Below are 14,699 nucleotides of genomic sequence, written 5' to 3' on the forward strand. Positions count from 1 at the left end.
AAAAACAACAACTGAACGCAATCGCAGTCAAAACTGACTGCAATTGCGTACCTACTCGTGCGGGTTTGCTGCAATGCACCTGGAGCCAAAACGTGACGCCCGTCTGAAAGAGGCCTAAGGGTATATCTACATATCTACACAACATTTTCTTTCTAATGCAAATTTTGGTGCGTTTTCGGTCTTTATTTAAATCAATATGAGGTGGAAAATTTGCGTCAAATGTGCTGGATTGCTTTTTAGGCCTCATTCACACATACGTGGATCTATACGAGTGTATTACTGTACAGCAGCGGCACGAAGCACACAGTGTCATAGCAACCAATGACGCTGTGTGCTCATGCTCATGACCGTGGTCCGTGAAATTCCACGTATGTGTGAATGAGGCCTTTGTGGATTTTTGGACTTTGCATGCAGAAACATAAAATTTGCAAAGTGCATGTCAAATATAATAAATTTAACACACCCCAAAAGGGGGTGGAAGCTTCTTCTCCAGCAGACGTTTGAGGTCACTGCAGCATGGGAAGGAGAGAGGCAGCAGCATGACAACCAGGAGGCCTTACCGAAGGATGGACATGGATGTCGGCACCCTGATCTCTTTGGTATGTGTCATAGAAAGTGTTTAGGAATTTTTTTTACTACTGGCAGGAAGATGTTATCTTGACCACATAATCAAAGTGAATGCACATGTTGAAAAAGAAATAATAATAAAATGCTCTGCTAGATGCATACATTTCTCATCCGTATCATTGGGGGACACAGTCTTGACCTTGGGTATAGCTGTTGAGCTGTTGCCACTAGGAGGCGACACTAAGCAAAAAAAAGTGTTAGCTCCTCCTCTCAGCTATAGCCCTCCTGCAGACACTGAGCGAATCAATCCGTTTTTAGCTTAGTGTCCGTAGGAGGCAGACCTTCCTGCTTTGCAGGTCTGCTGAATGTTTTTCTTTTTCTTTCCTTTAGCTGGGCTGAGGGCAGTCTCCAAGCTGCCTGCGTTCCCACCCAGGAGACGTGAATCCAGGGGGTCCCCAAGCCCACTGCACATTCCCGATCTCCAGAAGGCAAGGAGGACCAGAGGTTCCTGTAAAAACCTCTGTTTCCCGCCAGCTTTCGGGTCACCAGGTCCGGTCTCCGCCAAAGTCCCCTCTGTTACCGGTGTAGCGTCCCTCACCAATGGGTAATACACCGAAGCTGGAGCCAGGGGGGCAGAAAACTTTAGACTGGTGAGTATTCTCTCAGTCCCCAAGCCCCCATTCCTCCTCCCTCCCCCTCCTCAGGTTTTTTAATGTGAATATCCCCCATGGAGGCCTACTTACCTCCACCTGAGGCCTCAGTTTTGGCAGGTGTCCCTTCCCCGGGGAAAGGGAGACTTCCTCTTATTCCCAGACTTTCTCTAATGGCTCAGTGTGTTATTAGGTTGTTTCCTAGTAATCTGGTGACTAACCTGCACGTGCATTTGGAAGCTATGCAGGATGTGTTGATGAGAGTCCAACCTGGTGTAGTAATTGCTCTAGCCCCACCAGCTGCCAATAAGCTCCCCCCCTGCCTTCTGCTTAACCCCTTCCTTGCCTCGGTGCTACTGTGCTGAGGAAAGTGCTTCTGGGCTCTCTACTGAGGCTTGCTGTGCTGGTTATTAGTACAGATGGATGTGGGTGCAGTTCCCTTAGGTCTGTTTGGTTAGAATTGAGCTGTATATATATATAAAAAAAAAGTTTATATATTAACCCTTGGAGCTATTTGGTCTGTCTGAACCTAGTTCCCATGCCATTCTGTAGGCAGGATTTCTTTACCCTACTGCTGGATACATATATCCTATAGCGGAATCCGGACTCTACCGCCGGATACCGCAGCACTCCCTGTAGGGAGTAGTTACATGGTAGCATACCCTCCTTCCATAGGCGGAGTAATTGCACGTGCGCTGGATATCGTGTAGACTGTAGCATTACCCTCCTTCCACAAAAGGCAGAGTAATTGCACTGGATACTGTACAGCCTGTAGCAATACCCTCCTTCCATAAAAAAGCGGAGTAATTGCACTTCCAGTGGATACTGTACATTCTGTAGCATTACCCTCCTTCCATAAAAGGCGGAGTAACTGCACTTACACTGGATGCTGTACTGCCTGTAACATTACCTCCTTCCATAGGCGGAGTAATTGCACTTGCACTGGATACTGGGCAGCTTGTAGCATTACTCTCCTTCCAGAGGCGGAGTAATTGCACTTACACTCGATGCTGTACTGCCTTTAGTATTACCGCCTGCCATAAGGCGGAGTAATTGCTTTTGCACTGGATACCGTGCACCTTTATAGCATCACCCTCCTTCCATAGGTGGAGTACTTGTACTTACATTGGATGCTGTACTGCCTGTAGCATTACCTCCTTCCATAAGCGGGGTAATTGCACTTACAATGGATACCGTGCAGCCTGTAGCATTACCTTTTTCCATAGGCGGAGTAATTGCACTTGCACTGGATACTGGGCAGCTTATAGCATTACTCTCCTTCCATAGGCGGAGTAATTGCACTTGCACTGGATACTAGGCAGCTTATAGCATTACTCTCCTTCCATAGGTGGAGTAATTGCACTTACACTGGGTGCTGTACTGCCTTTAGTATTACCTCCTTCCAGAGGCGGAGTAATCACACTTACACTCTAAGCTGTACTGCCTGTAGCATCACCCTCCTTCCATAGGTGGAGTAATTGCACTTACATTGGATGCTGTACTGCCTGTTGCATTACACTCCTTTCATAGGCGGAGTACTTGCACTTCCATTGGGTACTGTATAGTCTGTACCATTACCCTTCTTCTATAAACAGGGTAATAACACTTCCATGGGGTACCGTACAGTCCGTTCCATTATTCTCTTTCCATAGGCGGAGTAGTGCCACTAACTGGACACGGTACAGCCGGTAGCATTACTCTTCTTTTTTTAGGAGTGTTTGCGTATTTCTTAGTCAGAGTATTGGCACCTTCCGTGGGTTCCTGTACATCAGGTAGCATTGTTCTCCTTCCATAGGCGGACTATTTACACCATGGGATACCAGAAGTCCTGTAGCACTACCCTACATCCATGGCGGAATAGTTGCACTATTACTGGATCCTATGCTTCTGCTAGCATTCCTCTCCTTCTGTAATAGGAGTATTTGCACTTACTCCGTATACTGTACATTTTGTGGTATTACCCTCTTTGTATAGAGTAGTTGCTCTACCACTGGTTCCTATACAGGCTATTGCATTACCCTCCTTCATTGGGCGGGTAACGGCACTTCCACTGGATACCATAGGTCCTGTTGCATTACCCCCTCCGCAGGTGGAGTAATTTCACTAATACTGGTGGTTATCTGTCCTTTCGGTTTTCCCCCTTCTATAGGTGGATTAGTGGCACCACAATTGCGTACTGTAGATCCGGTAGCATTACCCTCCTTCTATTGGTGGAGTAGTTGCACAACCAGTAGGGCTTACACTACCCGTGGACCCGATACATTGTGTCGGGTTTCCCTCTTCAGTCAGCTGAGTGATGCTCTATAGCATTTTCCGTCTTTCTTAGGTGGGACGGTAGCTGACAGGCTTTGGACTCAACATGATCGACATCCATTCTCTCTCAGTAGTTGGAACAGATGCACTGCTTGTCAGTTTCCTTGCTCCTCAAGTGGAGGATGGCGCTAGCACCATATTCTGGGTGTTTACTTCTGTTTGGCCTCATTCTCAGGGGGAGCCTCTCCTCTTGTTCTGGAAACCATAGTTGGGCTATGGCCTCCTGCCTATGAGGCAGCCTTGCGCTGGCCATAGATTTTATGGCTACTCTTGTTGCGTGCCCCTACTGTGGGACTCTGTCCCAGGGGGAGTATTTCTGTTCATCGTCCCCCTTCTAGGGGTGGAACCTTCTCGCTAGTTGTAGCTGTGATTGTGCCTACATTTCCTTATCATAGGTGGCTCTGTGCTCATGATGGCTTCTGCCATCACCAGGTGCATTAGATTCTCCAGGCCTTATATGTATGGTGTTCCTGATGCGCTGGCTGACAGGTACTCTTATTCCCTATAGTGCTGTCATCTTCCCATACCATGACCGGTTTCAGCTGGTGGGTTTGCTCACTTCTCGTGGGTATTAGTTCGGCTTTCGGTGCATGGTAAAACCTGCCGATTTCTAGGGCTCGGGCTTTGAGCCTTTACAGGTAGTGCATTGCCTCTACCTTCTACTACGTTGACAGCATCCGCATTGCTTCCGTGTGGTTTTGGGTATGCACTTATTCAGTTTGCATGTGTGTATCGTTTCCATGGCTCCCCTCCCCGGGTAGAGCGGTCGTACTGTCCTTGTTGTCACCCCTAGATGCTGGTTCCCTTCTGAACCGCATCAGCCTTTTCTACTTCTCCTCTTTCGCAGGGCAAGAAGTTGCCATCCTTAGGGTGTCGGATCTAGCGGCTCTTGCCTGTCGGTCGCCCTTCATCATCAGCGGGCATCTTGTTTGGATTCGCATTTATCTGTTTCAGGCGTCCTCTTTCCGACAGACTGATTTATTATTCCGGAGGGACCGAGACGAGGGCTATCTGTGTCCAAAGTTTCTATTTCCCGATGGCTATTGTAGAAGTGTACCGCATCAGTGGATGGGCTCCACCCTTCCGGGTTACAGCTCATTTTGCTTGGGCAATGGTTGAGCAGTACATCCTGGGGCTTCGGCCCTTCAGGGGTACAGGGAGGCTGCCTGGTTGTCTGGGCACACTTTTCCAAGTTTTACAGAGTGCACACCTTTGCATCTTCTAACACTTCTCTGGGGCATAGAGTTTTGCAGAAAGCGGTCCTCGGATTGGCAGGATGGCTTTTTAGTTTATGACCCACCCCGGGGACTGCTCTGGAACGTCCCAAGGTCAAGACTGTGTCCCCCAATGATACGGATGAGAGAACTAGATTTTTGTACTTACCGAAAAATCTGTTTCTCTTCCGTTCATTGGGGGACACAGCTCCCACCCAGTTTGTACATTACTGGTTCTCCTAGATGGGATCTCCGGTTTTCTTCCTTTTTATTATTGGTTGTTGGCTTCTCCTAGCTGCTCCTACTGCTTTTGTACAAACTGATTTAGCTCAGTGTCTGCAGGAGGGATATAGCTAACATTTTTTTTGCTTAGTGTCGCCTCCTCGTGGCAATAGCTATACCCAAGATCAAGACTGTGTCCCCCAATGAACGGAAGAGAAACAGATTTTACGCTAAGTACAAAAATCTAGTTTTCCTATATTGGTAGGACAGGCTTAGGCCGCACACTGCAAATTAGTGGGGTTCTCAAATTTGTACCAAAATGGGGAGCTGTACCCTAGGGTGCTACTTAAATGTTGACAGGTTTGTAGGTTGATGTTTTGGCAAAATGTGTGACAAAAAGTACATTTATAAAAAAAATATATATTTTTTTTTTTACACAGGTGCATGACCGTCCCGAGCTTTGGGACAAAAGCGCATCCGGGTATAGTGACCGGAACCGGCGTGACAGAGCCTGGCTCGAAATATGTGAGGCATTGTACCCGGACTGGGGCGAGTACACACAAGACCAGCAGGGGGTTATGGGTGAGTGTTATGGGGTGCAAAACCTATTTTCTATTGCATTTCCACCTACAGGAATCAGAGCAGCATGGCAGGACCGTGAGGTTCAGAGAACATTGCTGTTTTGCACAGCTGAGAAGAGCAGTGAAAGTGTCCCATGTATACACAGGCCTATACTGTTTACGGTCTGTGTTTGCATGGAATAGTTGTTATTCCTCTAGTACCAGCAACTGAACCTCACTGTGACAAACTGCCGAACTAAATAAAAAATAAAATAAAAAAAACAGTAGTACATTTTTGAGATTATAGTTTCCATTCTAGAGGAATACGCACGAAAGAGGTGGAAGAGTGTGCGGGACCGCCTCCTGAAGGAGGTGAAGAATGCAGAAAAAAATGGGTCCTCTCCCTCGAAGCGCAAGAAAATGCCTCACTACGAGGAACTGCTGTTTATCTTGCCCAGCAGGGGATCCCGGACGTAAGTATTGAATGCATAGGTTTTTATCTTCACAGCTTGGTATACTGTGTAATTATTTTTTTTTCAACAGACACCAAGGCAACTGTCAGGAGACTGATAGTCCAGCAGAGTCCCCTACTGAACCCGATGAGCACCAGCAGAGGGAGCCGGCTTCTTCCACTTCAACTGAGCCAACCCACAAAGTGGAGGTGATACAAGAAGACCTGTCTGTACATTCGTGGGTGGCCACTCCGCCATCACCAGATATAGCGGCCACATCTGCACCAACAGCTGCTGCAGTATCCAAATCTGTTGCTGCACCAGCAGCCACCCGCACCACACGGCCTTCCCCATCTAGCCGCACATCTTTCAGCCGAGGCCGGAGTCGGAGGAGCCTCCGGACAATGGAGAGACAGTTAGAAGTGGAGAGTGAAGTCATGTCCCTTATCCGGAGGGTAGATGGCGATGACCGATTCGACTTCTTCGGATATGGATTGGCATCTCTCTGCCGCCAAATGCCAACTCATATCCAAGATAATTTCATGTCGTTTGTACACGCTGCGGCAGCAGTCTTTGGCTCCGCCAACCCCCTGCCGGACCTTGGGGATCTCATCCAGACCCTCCGGTGGGCAACTGGCTTGAGACAACAACCTCCTGTTTCCCTCCCCAGGCCCAGAGTCATGTCCACCTCTACACAGACAGACCCTGTTAACTTTTCTGCCCCTTCCCCGCCCACTACTGGTTCCCAGTTTTATAATTCTTTTTATCCTTATCCACCCGCTCCCTATAGCAACAGTGGGACCAACCAAAACCAGCAACAGCCTGCTGCCTCTTCTACCTCCACAGACTTTTCCCCACCCCATTATACCAATTTTTAATTTTAATTTTATTTATTTTTTATTTTAGTTTTAGGTCTTGTTGGAGGTGGATCCTAATTTTGTAAATAGTTACCCTTTTTGTACTGTACATAATTTTGATAGATTTATTGGGAGGGAGGGTTTGTTGGCTATTTAAGGGGAGGGGGGGTGGGGACTGGAATAAATTATTTTTTTTTTTCCCCTTGATCTTCAAAATAATGGGGATTTTTTTTAGGTTGCATTTAGCATTTTTGCTATTTGGTAGCATTTATGTTAATGTCTGAGCATAAAAAAAATTACCAATTTGCATAATAATGCAAAAATTGCGCATATAATTGCTAAGCTATTTCCACGTAAGCATATTACAGGTGCCATTTTGTTACTATACTAAGGCTAAAGGTCCTTTTACACAGGCTGATAATCAGGCCAGTTATCAGGGATAAGTGTTTGTACCCAATAATTGGCCTGTGTAAGCAGACGAGCGTGTGTCACCCTGCGAGTCCGCAGCGCAGCTCCTGGCCTGAACTTCCTGCCCTGCTGGAGTCCCATAGCATTATGATGCTATGTAACCCTTAGGCCTCATGCACACGACCGTTGTGTGAATCAGTGGCCGTTGTTCCGTTTTCCGTGATTTTCTGCGGACCCATTGACTTTCAATGGGTCCGTTGAAAACTCGGAAAATGCACCATTGTTCATCCGTGGCCGTGATCCGTGTTTCCTGTCCGTCCAAAAAATATGACCTTTCCTATTTTTTTGACGGACAACGGTTCACGGACCCATTCAAGTCAATGGGTCCGTGAAAAAACACGGATGCACACAAGATTGGCATCCGCGTCCGTGGCCGTAGGCTACTTTCACACAGACTGATCCGCAGATCCGTCTGCATAAAAGCTTTTTCAGAGCTGAGTTTTCACTTTGTGAAAACTCAGATCCGACAGTATATTCTAACACAGAGGCGTTCCCATAGTGATGGGGACGCTTCAAGTTAGAATATACTACGAACTGTGTACATGACTGCTGCCTGGCAGCACCCAATCTCTTACAGGGAGCTGTGATCCGCACAATTAACCCCTCAGGTCCCACACCTGAGGGGTTAATTGTGCGTATCATAGCCCCCTGTAAGAGATCAGGTGCTGCCAGGCAGGAGGGGGCAGATCCCCCTCCCCTGTATTTAACTTATTGGTGGCCAGTGCGGCCTCCCCTCTTTCCCCCCCCCCTTTAATTAAAATCACCCCCCCCCCATCATTGGTGGCCAGTGCGGCTTCCCCCATCATTGGTGGCCAATCGCCAGCCCCAGCGATTAAACTGGGACTCCGATCGTAACTCTCCGCTGCCACCAATGATGGGGTGGGGGTGATTTTAATTAGGGGGGGGGAGAGGGAAGGCCGCACTGGCCACCAATGATGGGGGAAGGTGATTTTAATTAGCGGGGGGGGAGGGTACCACCAATGAGTTAAATACAGGGGAGGGGGGTCTGCTGCCTGGCAGCACCCGATCTCTTACAGGGGGCTATGATACGCACAATTAACCCCTCAGGTGCGGCACCTGAGGGGTTAATTGTGCGGATCACAGCCTCCTGTAAGAGATCGGGTGCTGCCAGGCAGCAGGGGGCAGTCATGTACAAAGTTCGTAGTATATTCTAACTTGAAGCGTCCCCATCACTATGGGAACGCCTCTGTGTTAGAATATACTGTCGGATATGAGTTTTCACGATCTAACTCAAATCCGATGGTATATTCTAACAGAGGCGTTCCCATGGTGATGGGGACGCTTCAAGTTAAAATATACCATCGGATTGGAGAAAACTCCGATCCTATAGTATATTAACTCCTGACTTTACATTGAAAGTCAAGGGGGGACGGATCCGTTTGCAATTGCACCATATTGTGTCAACGTCAAACGGATCCGTCCCCATTGACTTGCATTGTAAGTCAGGACGGATCCGTTTGGCTCCGCACGGCCAGGCGGACACCAAAATGACTTTTTTTTCATGTCCGTGGATCCTCCAAAAATCAAGGAAGACCCACGGAAGAAAAAACGGTCACGGATCACTGAACAACGGAAATCCATTTTGCGGACCGCAAAAAAACAAAACGTCCGTGTGCATGAGGCCTTACAGTTCTTGAATGTATTGGATAGCACTGACCGCATTATGTCAGTGTCATCTAATACATTCCAGACCTATAAGGGTTACATAGCATCATAAATCAATATAATGCTATGTTACCCCGGCAGTGCTAGGAGTTCAGGCCGGGAGCTGCGCTGCGGAATCGCAGGGTGACACACGCTCGTCTGCAAGGGGCCTAAAGGTGCAGATGATCACCAAATGAATGACTAAACGCTTATCAGGTAAATGCAGTACTACTAGCACCAAAAATCATGGTTTCTGGACAGAAGATTAACTTGTGTAAAGGGGAGAGATTTATTAAACTGGTGTAAAGGAAAATTGGTTTAGTTTCCCATAGCAACCAATCAAATTCCACCTTTCATTTTTCAAAGCTCCTCTCGAAAACAAAAGCTGGAATCTGGTTGCTATGGGCAACTAAACCAGTTTTCCTTTACACCAGTTTGATAAATCTCCCCTATTTTTCTATCGGGACAAGCAGCCATACATTGGAGGTAATTGCTGCATGTAAATGTAGTCCTCATCTCTGCTGGCAATCAGGCAATTGTCATTTCTAAAAAATGCCTATATATCGGTCTGTGTATGTGCTGGTCAGACGAAAACACAATCGCAATACGCTTGTGAGAAAGAGCCCTTATTTTACAAAAAGCACTTCTTGACCTGCAAAAGGATAAAGTGAAATAAATGTAATAAATTAATAACTTACCAAGGTGCACTTTTGGTAAAATATTTATGAAATTATCAATTTTAACAGTATTTTTATACACACTCACTAACTAAATAGACCATGGATGTCAAGCTCATGGCCCTCCAGCTGTTAAAACTACAACTCCCAGCATACCCTGATAGCTGGAATGTCCAGGTATGATGGGAGTTGTAGTTTTGCAACAGCTGGAGGGCCACGAGTTTGACATCCCTGACACAGACACAAGGATGGGGCACCTACAGGAGCTTCTATTGCATCCCATTCTAAATCCATAGACATTAATATGGGGATGCCCCTAGTCCTTGCAGCGAAAACAGCTTCCACTCCTCTGGGAAGGCTTTCTACAAAATTCTGGAGGGTGTCTGTTGCCTATTCATCCAGAAGGGAATTTGAGGTCAAATACTGATATTGGATGAGAGGGCCTGGTTTGCAATCTCCATTCTAGTTTATCCTAAAGGTGTTCAGTGGGGTTGAGGTCAGGGCTCTGTGTGGGCCAGTTAAAGGGAACCCGTCATCAACTTTATGCTGACCTCACTGAGGGCAACGTAAAATAGTGACAGAAATGCTGATTTCAGCGGTGTGTCGCTCATGAGCTAAAAGTAAGTGGTTGCTGAGAACCAGCATCATAATCATGGCAGCCCAGGCCTTGAAAAGAGTCAAATCTACCTGAGAAGAGTCCTGGTTATCTATAATCTCCTGCTCTCTCACCCATCTGCTGATGATTGACAGTTCTCTCCTAGACAGAAAGGGAGAAAACTAGGTAGAAGACAGTCAGTCATCAGCAGGTGGGCAGTGAGAGCAGGAATTCATGAATAACCAGGACTCTTCTCAGGTGGCCGGGACTCTTTTCCAGGCCCAGTCTGCAATGACTGTGATGTTGGTTCTCGGTAACCACTTACTTTTAACTTATAAATGACAGACCGCCGAAATCAACTCACCTGTCTCTACTTTATGCTGCCATTAGTATGGGCAGCATAAAGTTGATGACGGGTTCCCTTTAAGCTCTTGCACGCTAAACTCCCCCCAACCGTGTCTTTATGGACCTTGCTTTGTTTACTGGGGCACAGTCATGCTGGAACAGAAAACTGTTCCCACAAAGATGGAGGCATACAGTTGTCCATAATGTCTTGGTAAACTGAAGAATTAAGATTTCCCATTATTGGAATTAAAGAACATAGGCCTTCACCAAACCTAGCCTTGTTCATCAGACTGCCAGATAGAAAAGTGTGACTTGTCACTCCACAGATCGTGTTTTCAGAGTCCAGTGACCCCATGCTTTACACCACTCCACCTGAAGCATTATGCTTGGTGATGTAAGGCTTGCATGCTGCGGTTCGGCCATGGAAACCCATGTCATGAAACTTGCCATGCAGTTTTTGTGCTGATAATGTCAGAGGAGGTTTGCGCTCATTGAGTCGGCAGAGCATTGGTAACGTTTATGCACTATGCGCCTCAGCACTTGATGTGGTCTCCACTTTGTGGCTGAGTTGCAGTGGTTCCTAAACACTTCCACTTTCCAATAATACCTCTCACAGTTGATAAAATATCTAGGAAGGGAAAAAAAAATCATGTACTGCCTTGTTGCAGTGATGGTATTCTATTATAGTAAATCACTGACACAATAAAGGCTACCTGTAGGGGTTTATCAAGGAGCTATATCACTGAGCAAAAAATATTTCCCCTTTAAAACATAACTTTTAATTATCATTATTAAAATCCCACTTAAATTGCATTAATACAACAACAAAAATAGATAATTCTGCCGAAAGGGGCGGCCCCACTTCTCGGTGGCTGTTCCCTATTGTGATATCCCTACCTGCCAAATTCCCAAATAGTGGAGGCTGCCAGGTGTTGATGTTGGTGATCCCACAGCTTGGTACAACAAAAAGTTAAGTGTCCAGGTAAGAGGCTTGAGAATGATGGTGGTAATCCTAGGCAAAAATGAAAAAGCTTTTCAACCCGACGCGTTTCCCCTTTGAAATGAAGAGGTTCATCAGGGGACCATATTCGTAATGCTCAGTGGCGCTGCAAGCCACTCATCTAATGGCAGGATCATCTTTTCCAGCGCTACCGAGCATTACGAATATGGTCCCCTGATGAACCTCTTCATTTCAAAGGGGAAACGCGTCGGGTTGAAAAGCTTTTTCATTTTTTACAGTACCACGCTGGACTTCACTGACCTCTTTAGAATGACCTTTTCTTTCACAGATGTTTGTTAAGGCAGACTACATGGCTAGGGGCTGGATTTTATACTCCTGTGGCAATGGAACTGAATGAATCATTTGCAATTTTGTTTGTCCATACAGTGTAAGTAGAGGCCGGGAACAGGAGATCATACACACCTCTGCCTTTGGGTTTTAGTGAACGTAGTGTTGAAATAAATTAATTAGGATTCCAAGGGTGTCACACCAGCAAGTACACTGGGGGTGAGCCCCACAGGCTTCAGGCTCAGTGTATAAGGCACAACATGGCCCCTCCCATTTGCTGAGTTACGCTTGTAGGGCTCTTGGTCCTGGCGTGATCTGCATAAAACCAAATGTTAATACAGGAAGACTGGAGGAGCTGGAACTAGGGTTGCCACCCAGCCGGTAATTTAGTGCCCCTGCTGGTGCCAGTATTTTTTATTTTTTTGCTGCCAATAATAATTGCTGGTATTTTCCTACATGGACTGTTACCATTGTGAAGCGCTCAGTAGGGAGGGAAGGGGGGGCAACTCACCTCATCCGCATGGTAGGGACCTTCTGTGAATATCATGTGACATTCCTAGGTCACGTGGGTTGGAAGCTGGCACGCAGCACTGATGCAGAAAGGTCTGCCAAGGATGGCTGCTCAGTCATGTCAGTAGGAGAGGATAGAGAGTGTGTGTCAGAGCAGGAAAGGTGCATGTGTGTACTGTGGACGTGCCGAGGGGAACTGAGAATTATATGCAGGGGGGTGTGTAATATTCTATGCAGAGTTCGGGGGCTGTGTAATATTCTATGCAGAGGTCGGGGGGGTGCTGTGTAATATTCTATGCAGAGGTCGGAGGGGGCTGTGTAATATTCTATGCAGAGGTCGGAGGGGGCTGTGTAATATTCTATGCAGAGGTCGGGGGGGTGCTGTGTAATATTCTATGCAGAGGTCGGAGGGGGCTGTGTAATATTCTATGCAGAGGTCGGGGGGGTGCTGTGTAATATTCTATGCAGAGGTCGGAGGGGGCTGTGTAATATTCTATGCAGAGGTTGGGGGGTGCTGTGTAATATTCTATGCAGAGGTCGGGGGGGGGGGTGCTGTGTAATATTCTATGCAGAGGTCGGGGGGTGCTGTGTAATATTCTATGCAGAGGTCGGGGGGTGCTGTGTAATATTCTATGCAGAGGTCGGGGGGTGCTGTGTAATATTCTATGCAGAGGTCGGGGGGTGCTGTGTAATATTCTATGCAGAGGTCGGGGGGTGCTGTGTAATATTCTATGCATAGGTCTGAGGGGGCTGTGTAATATGCTATGCAGAGGTCGGGGGGTGCTGTGTAATATTCTATGCAGAGGTCGGGGGGTGCTGTGTAATATTCTATGCAGAGGTCGGGGGGGTGCTGTGTAATATTCTATGCAGAGGTCGGGGGGTGCTGTGTAATATTCTATGCAGAGGTCGGGGGGTGCTGTGTAATATTCTATGCAGAGGTCGGGGGGTGCTGTGTAATATTCTATGCAGAGGTCGGGGGGTGCTGTGTAATATTCTATGCAGAGGTCGGGGGGTGCTGTGTAATATTCTATGCAGAGGTCGGAGGGGGCTGTGTAATATGCTATGCAGAGGTCAGGGGGGGGTGGGGGGGTGCTGTGTAATATTCTATGCAGAGGTCCGGGGGGGTGCGGTGTAATATTCTATGCAGAGGTCGGGGGGTGCTGTGTAATAATCTATGCATAGGTCTGAGGGGGCTGTGTAATATGCTATGCAGAGGTCGGGGGGTGCTGTGTAATATTCTATGCAGAGGTCGGAGGGGGCTGTGTAATATTCTATGCAGAGGTCGGGGGGGTGCTGTGTAATATTCTATGCAGAGGTCGGGGGGTGCTGTGTAATATTCTATGCAGAGGTCGGGGGGTGCTGTGTAATATTCTATGCAGAGGTCGGGGGGGTGCTGTGTAATATTCTATGCAGAGGTCGGGGGGGTGCTGTGTAATATTCTATGCAGAGGTCGGGGGGGTGCTGTGTAATATTCTATGCAGAGGTCGGGGGGGTGCTGTGTAATATTCTATGCAGAGGTCGGGGGGGTGCTGTGTAATATTCTATGCAGAGGTCGGGGGGGTGCTGTGTAATATTCTATGCAGAGGTCGGGGGGGGGGGGGGGTGCTGTGTAATATTCTATGCAGAGGGGGGGGGGGTGCTGTGTAATATTCTATGCAGAGGTCGGGGGGGGGGGTGCTGTGTAATATTCTAGAGGTCTGGGGGGTGCGGTGTAATATTCTATGCAGAGGTCGGGGGGGGGGGGGTGCTGTGTAATATCTTACGTGGAGGGTGTGCTGTGTAAGGACCTCATGCACACGGCTGTGGTTTTAGTCCGCATCCGAGCTGCGTATTTTTGCTCCATTCCGTGGCCCCACAAAAAAAGTAGAACATGTATTCTTGTATGTTTTGCAGACAAGAATAGGCATTTCTATAATGGGATTCCTGTTCCTTTCTGCAAATTGCGGACCGCAAGACACGGTGAGGTCATGTGCATGCAGCACATGTATAGGGTGTCCCTGCCGGTAATTTTTACTAACTGTTACTAATGAGCTCTTCCATTGTGGCTGAACTTGGCCGGTATTTATTTATTTTTTGTTGGGAAAGGTGACAACCCTAGCTGGAACCCTGGGGTGAGAGCAGGTAAGTAGCCTTCCCTATGTAGGTGGTCTGGTGCCATGGGGGTTGTTCTGACAGAAAGACCCCTGAAGGTGTACAACCCCTTTAAGGCTCTTGGATGAATCGGATTCTTCCACCACCACCACCTTTAGTCCAAGGCTAGCAAGAAGCCTGAGAACATTCCAAAAAGACGATGCAGTTACGAACCATGTTGTATAA

At 47.4% G+C, this 14,699-nt stretch overlaps 1 protein-coding gene across 3 annotated transcripts in view; it reads left to right on the plus strand.

Moving 5' to 3' along the window:
• LOC121005397 overlaps window positions 1-6,986 on the plus strand; it is a 36,233-nt gene extending 29,247 nt beyond the window's left edge. For 2 of the 3 annotated variants that reach the window (XM_040438130.1, XM_040438131.1), the window contains exons 8-11: window positions 472-599; window positions 5,407-5,548; window positions 5,846-5,999; window positions 6,070-6,986. In XM_040438130.1, coding sequence (XP_040294064.1) covers window positions 472-599; window positions 5,407-5,548; window positions 5,846-5,999; window positions 6,070-6,856 — 1,211 coding nt within the window. In that variant the 3' untranslated portion in view covers window positions 6,857-6,986. The remainder of the gene's footprint in view (window positions 1-471; window positions 600-5,406; window positions 5,549-5,845; window positions 6,000-6,069) is intronic. The other variant, XM_040438132.1, reaches the window with a different exon arrangement.
• The last annotated feature ends 7,713 nt before the right edge of the window (window positions 6,987-14,699 follow it).

This window comes from Bufo bufo, chromosome 6 (genome assembly GCF_905171765.1).
Source record: "Bufo bufo chromosome 6, aBufBuf1.1, whole genome shotgun sequence".
Taxonomy (NCBI): domain Eukaryota; kingdom Metazoa; phylum Chordata; class Amphibia; order Anura; family Bufonidae; genus Bufo; species Bufo bufo.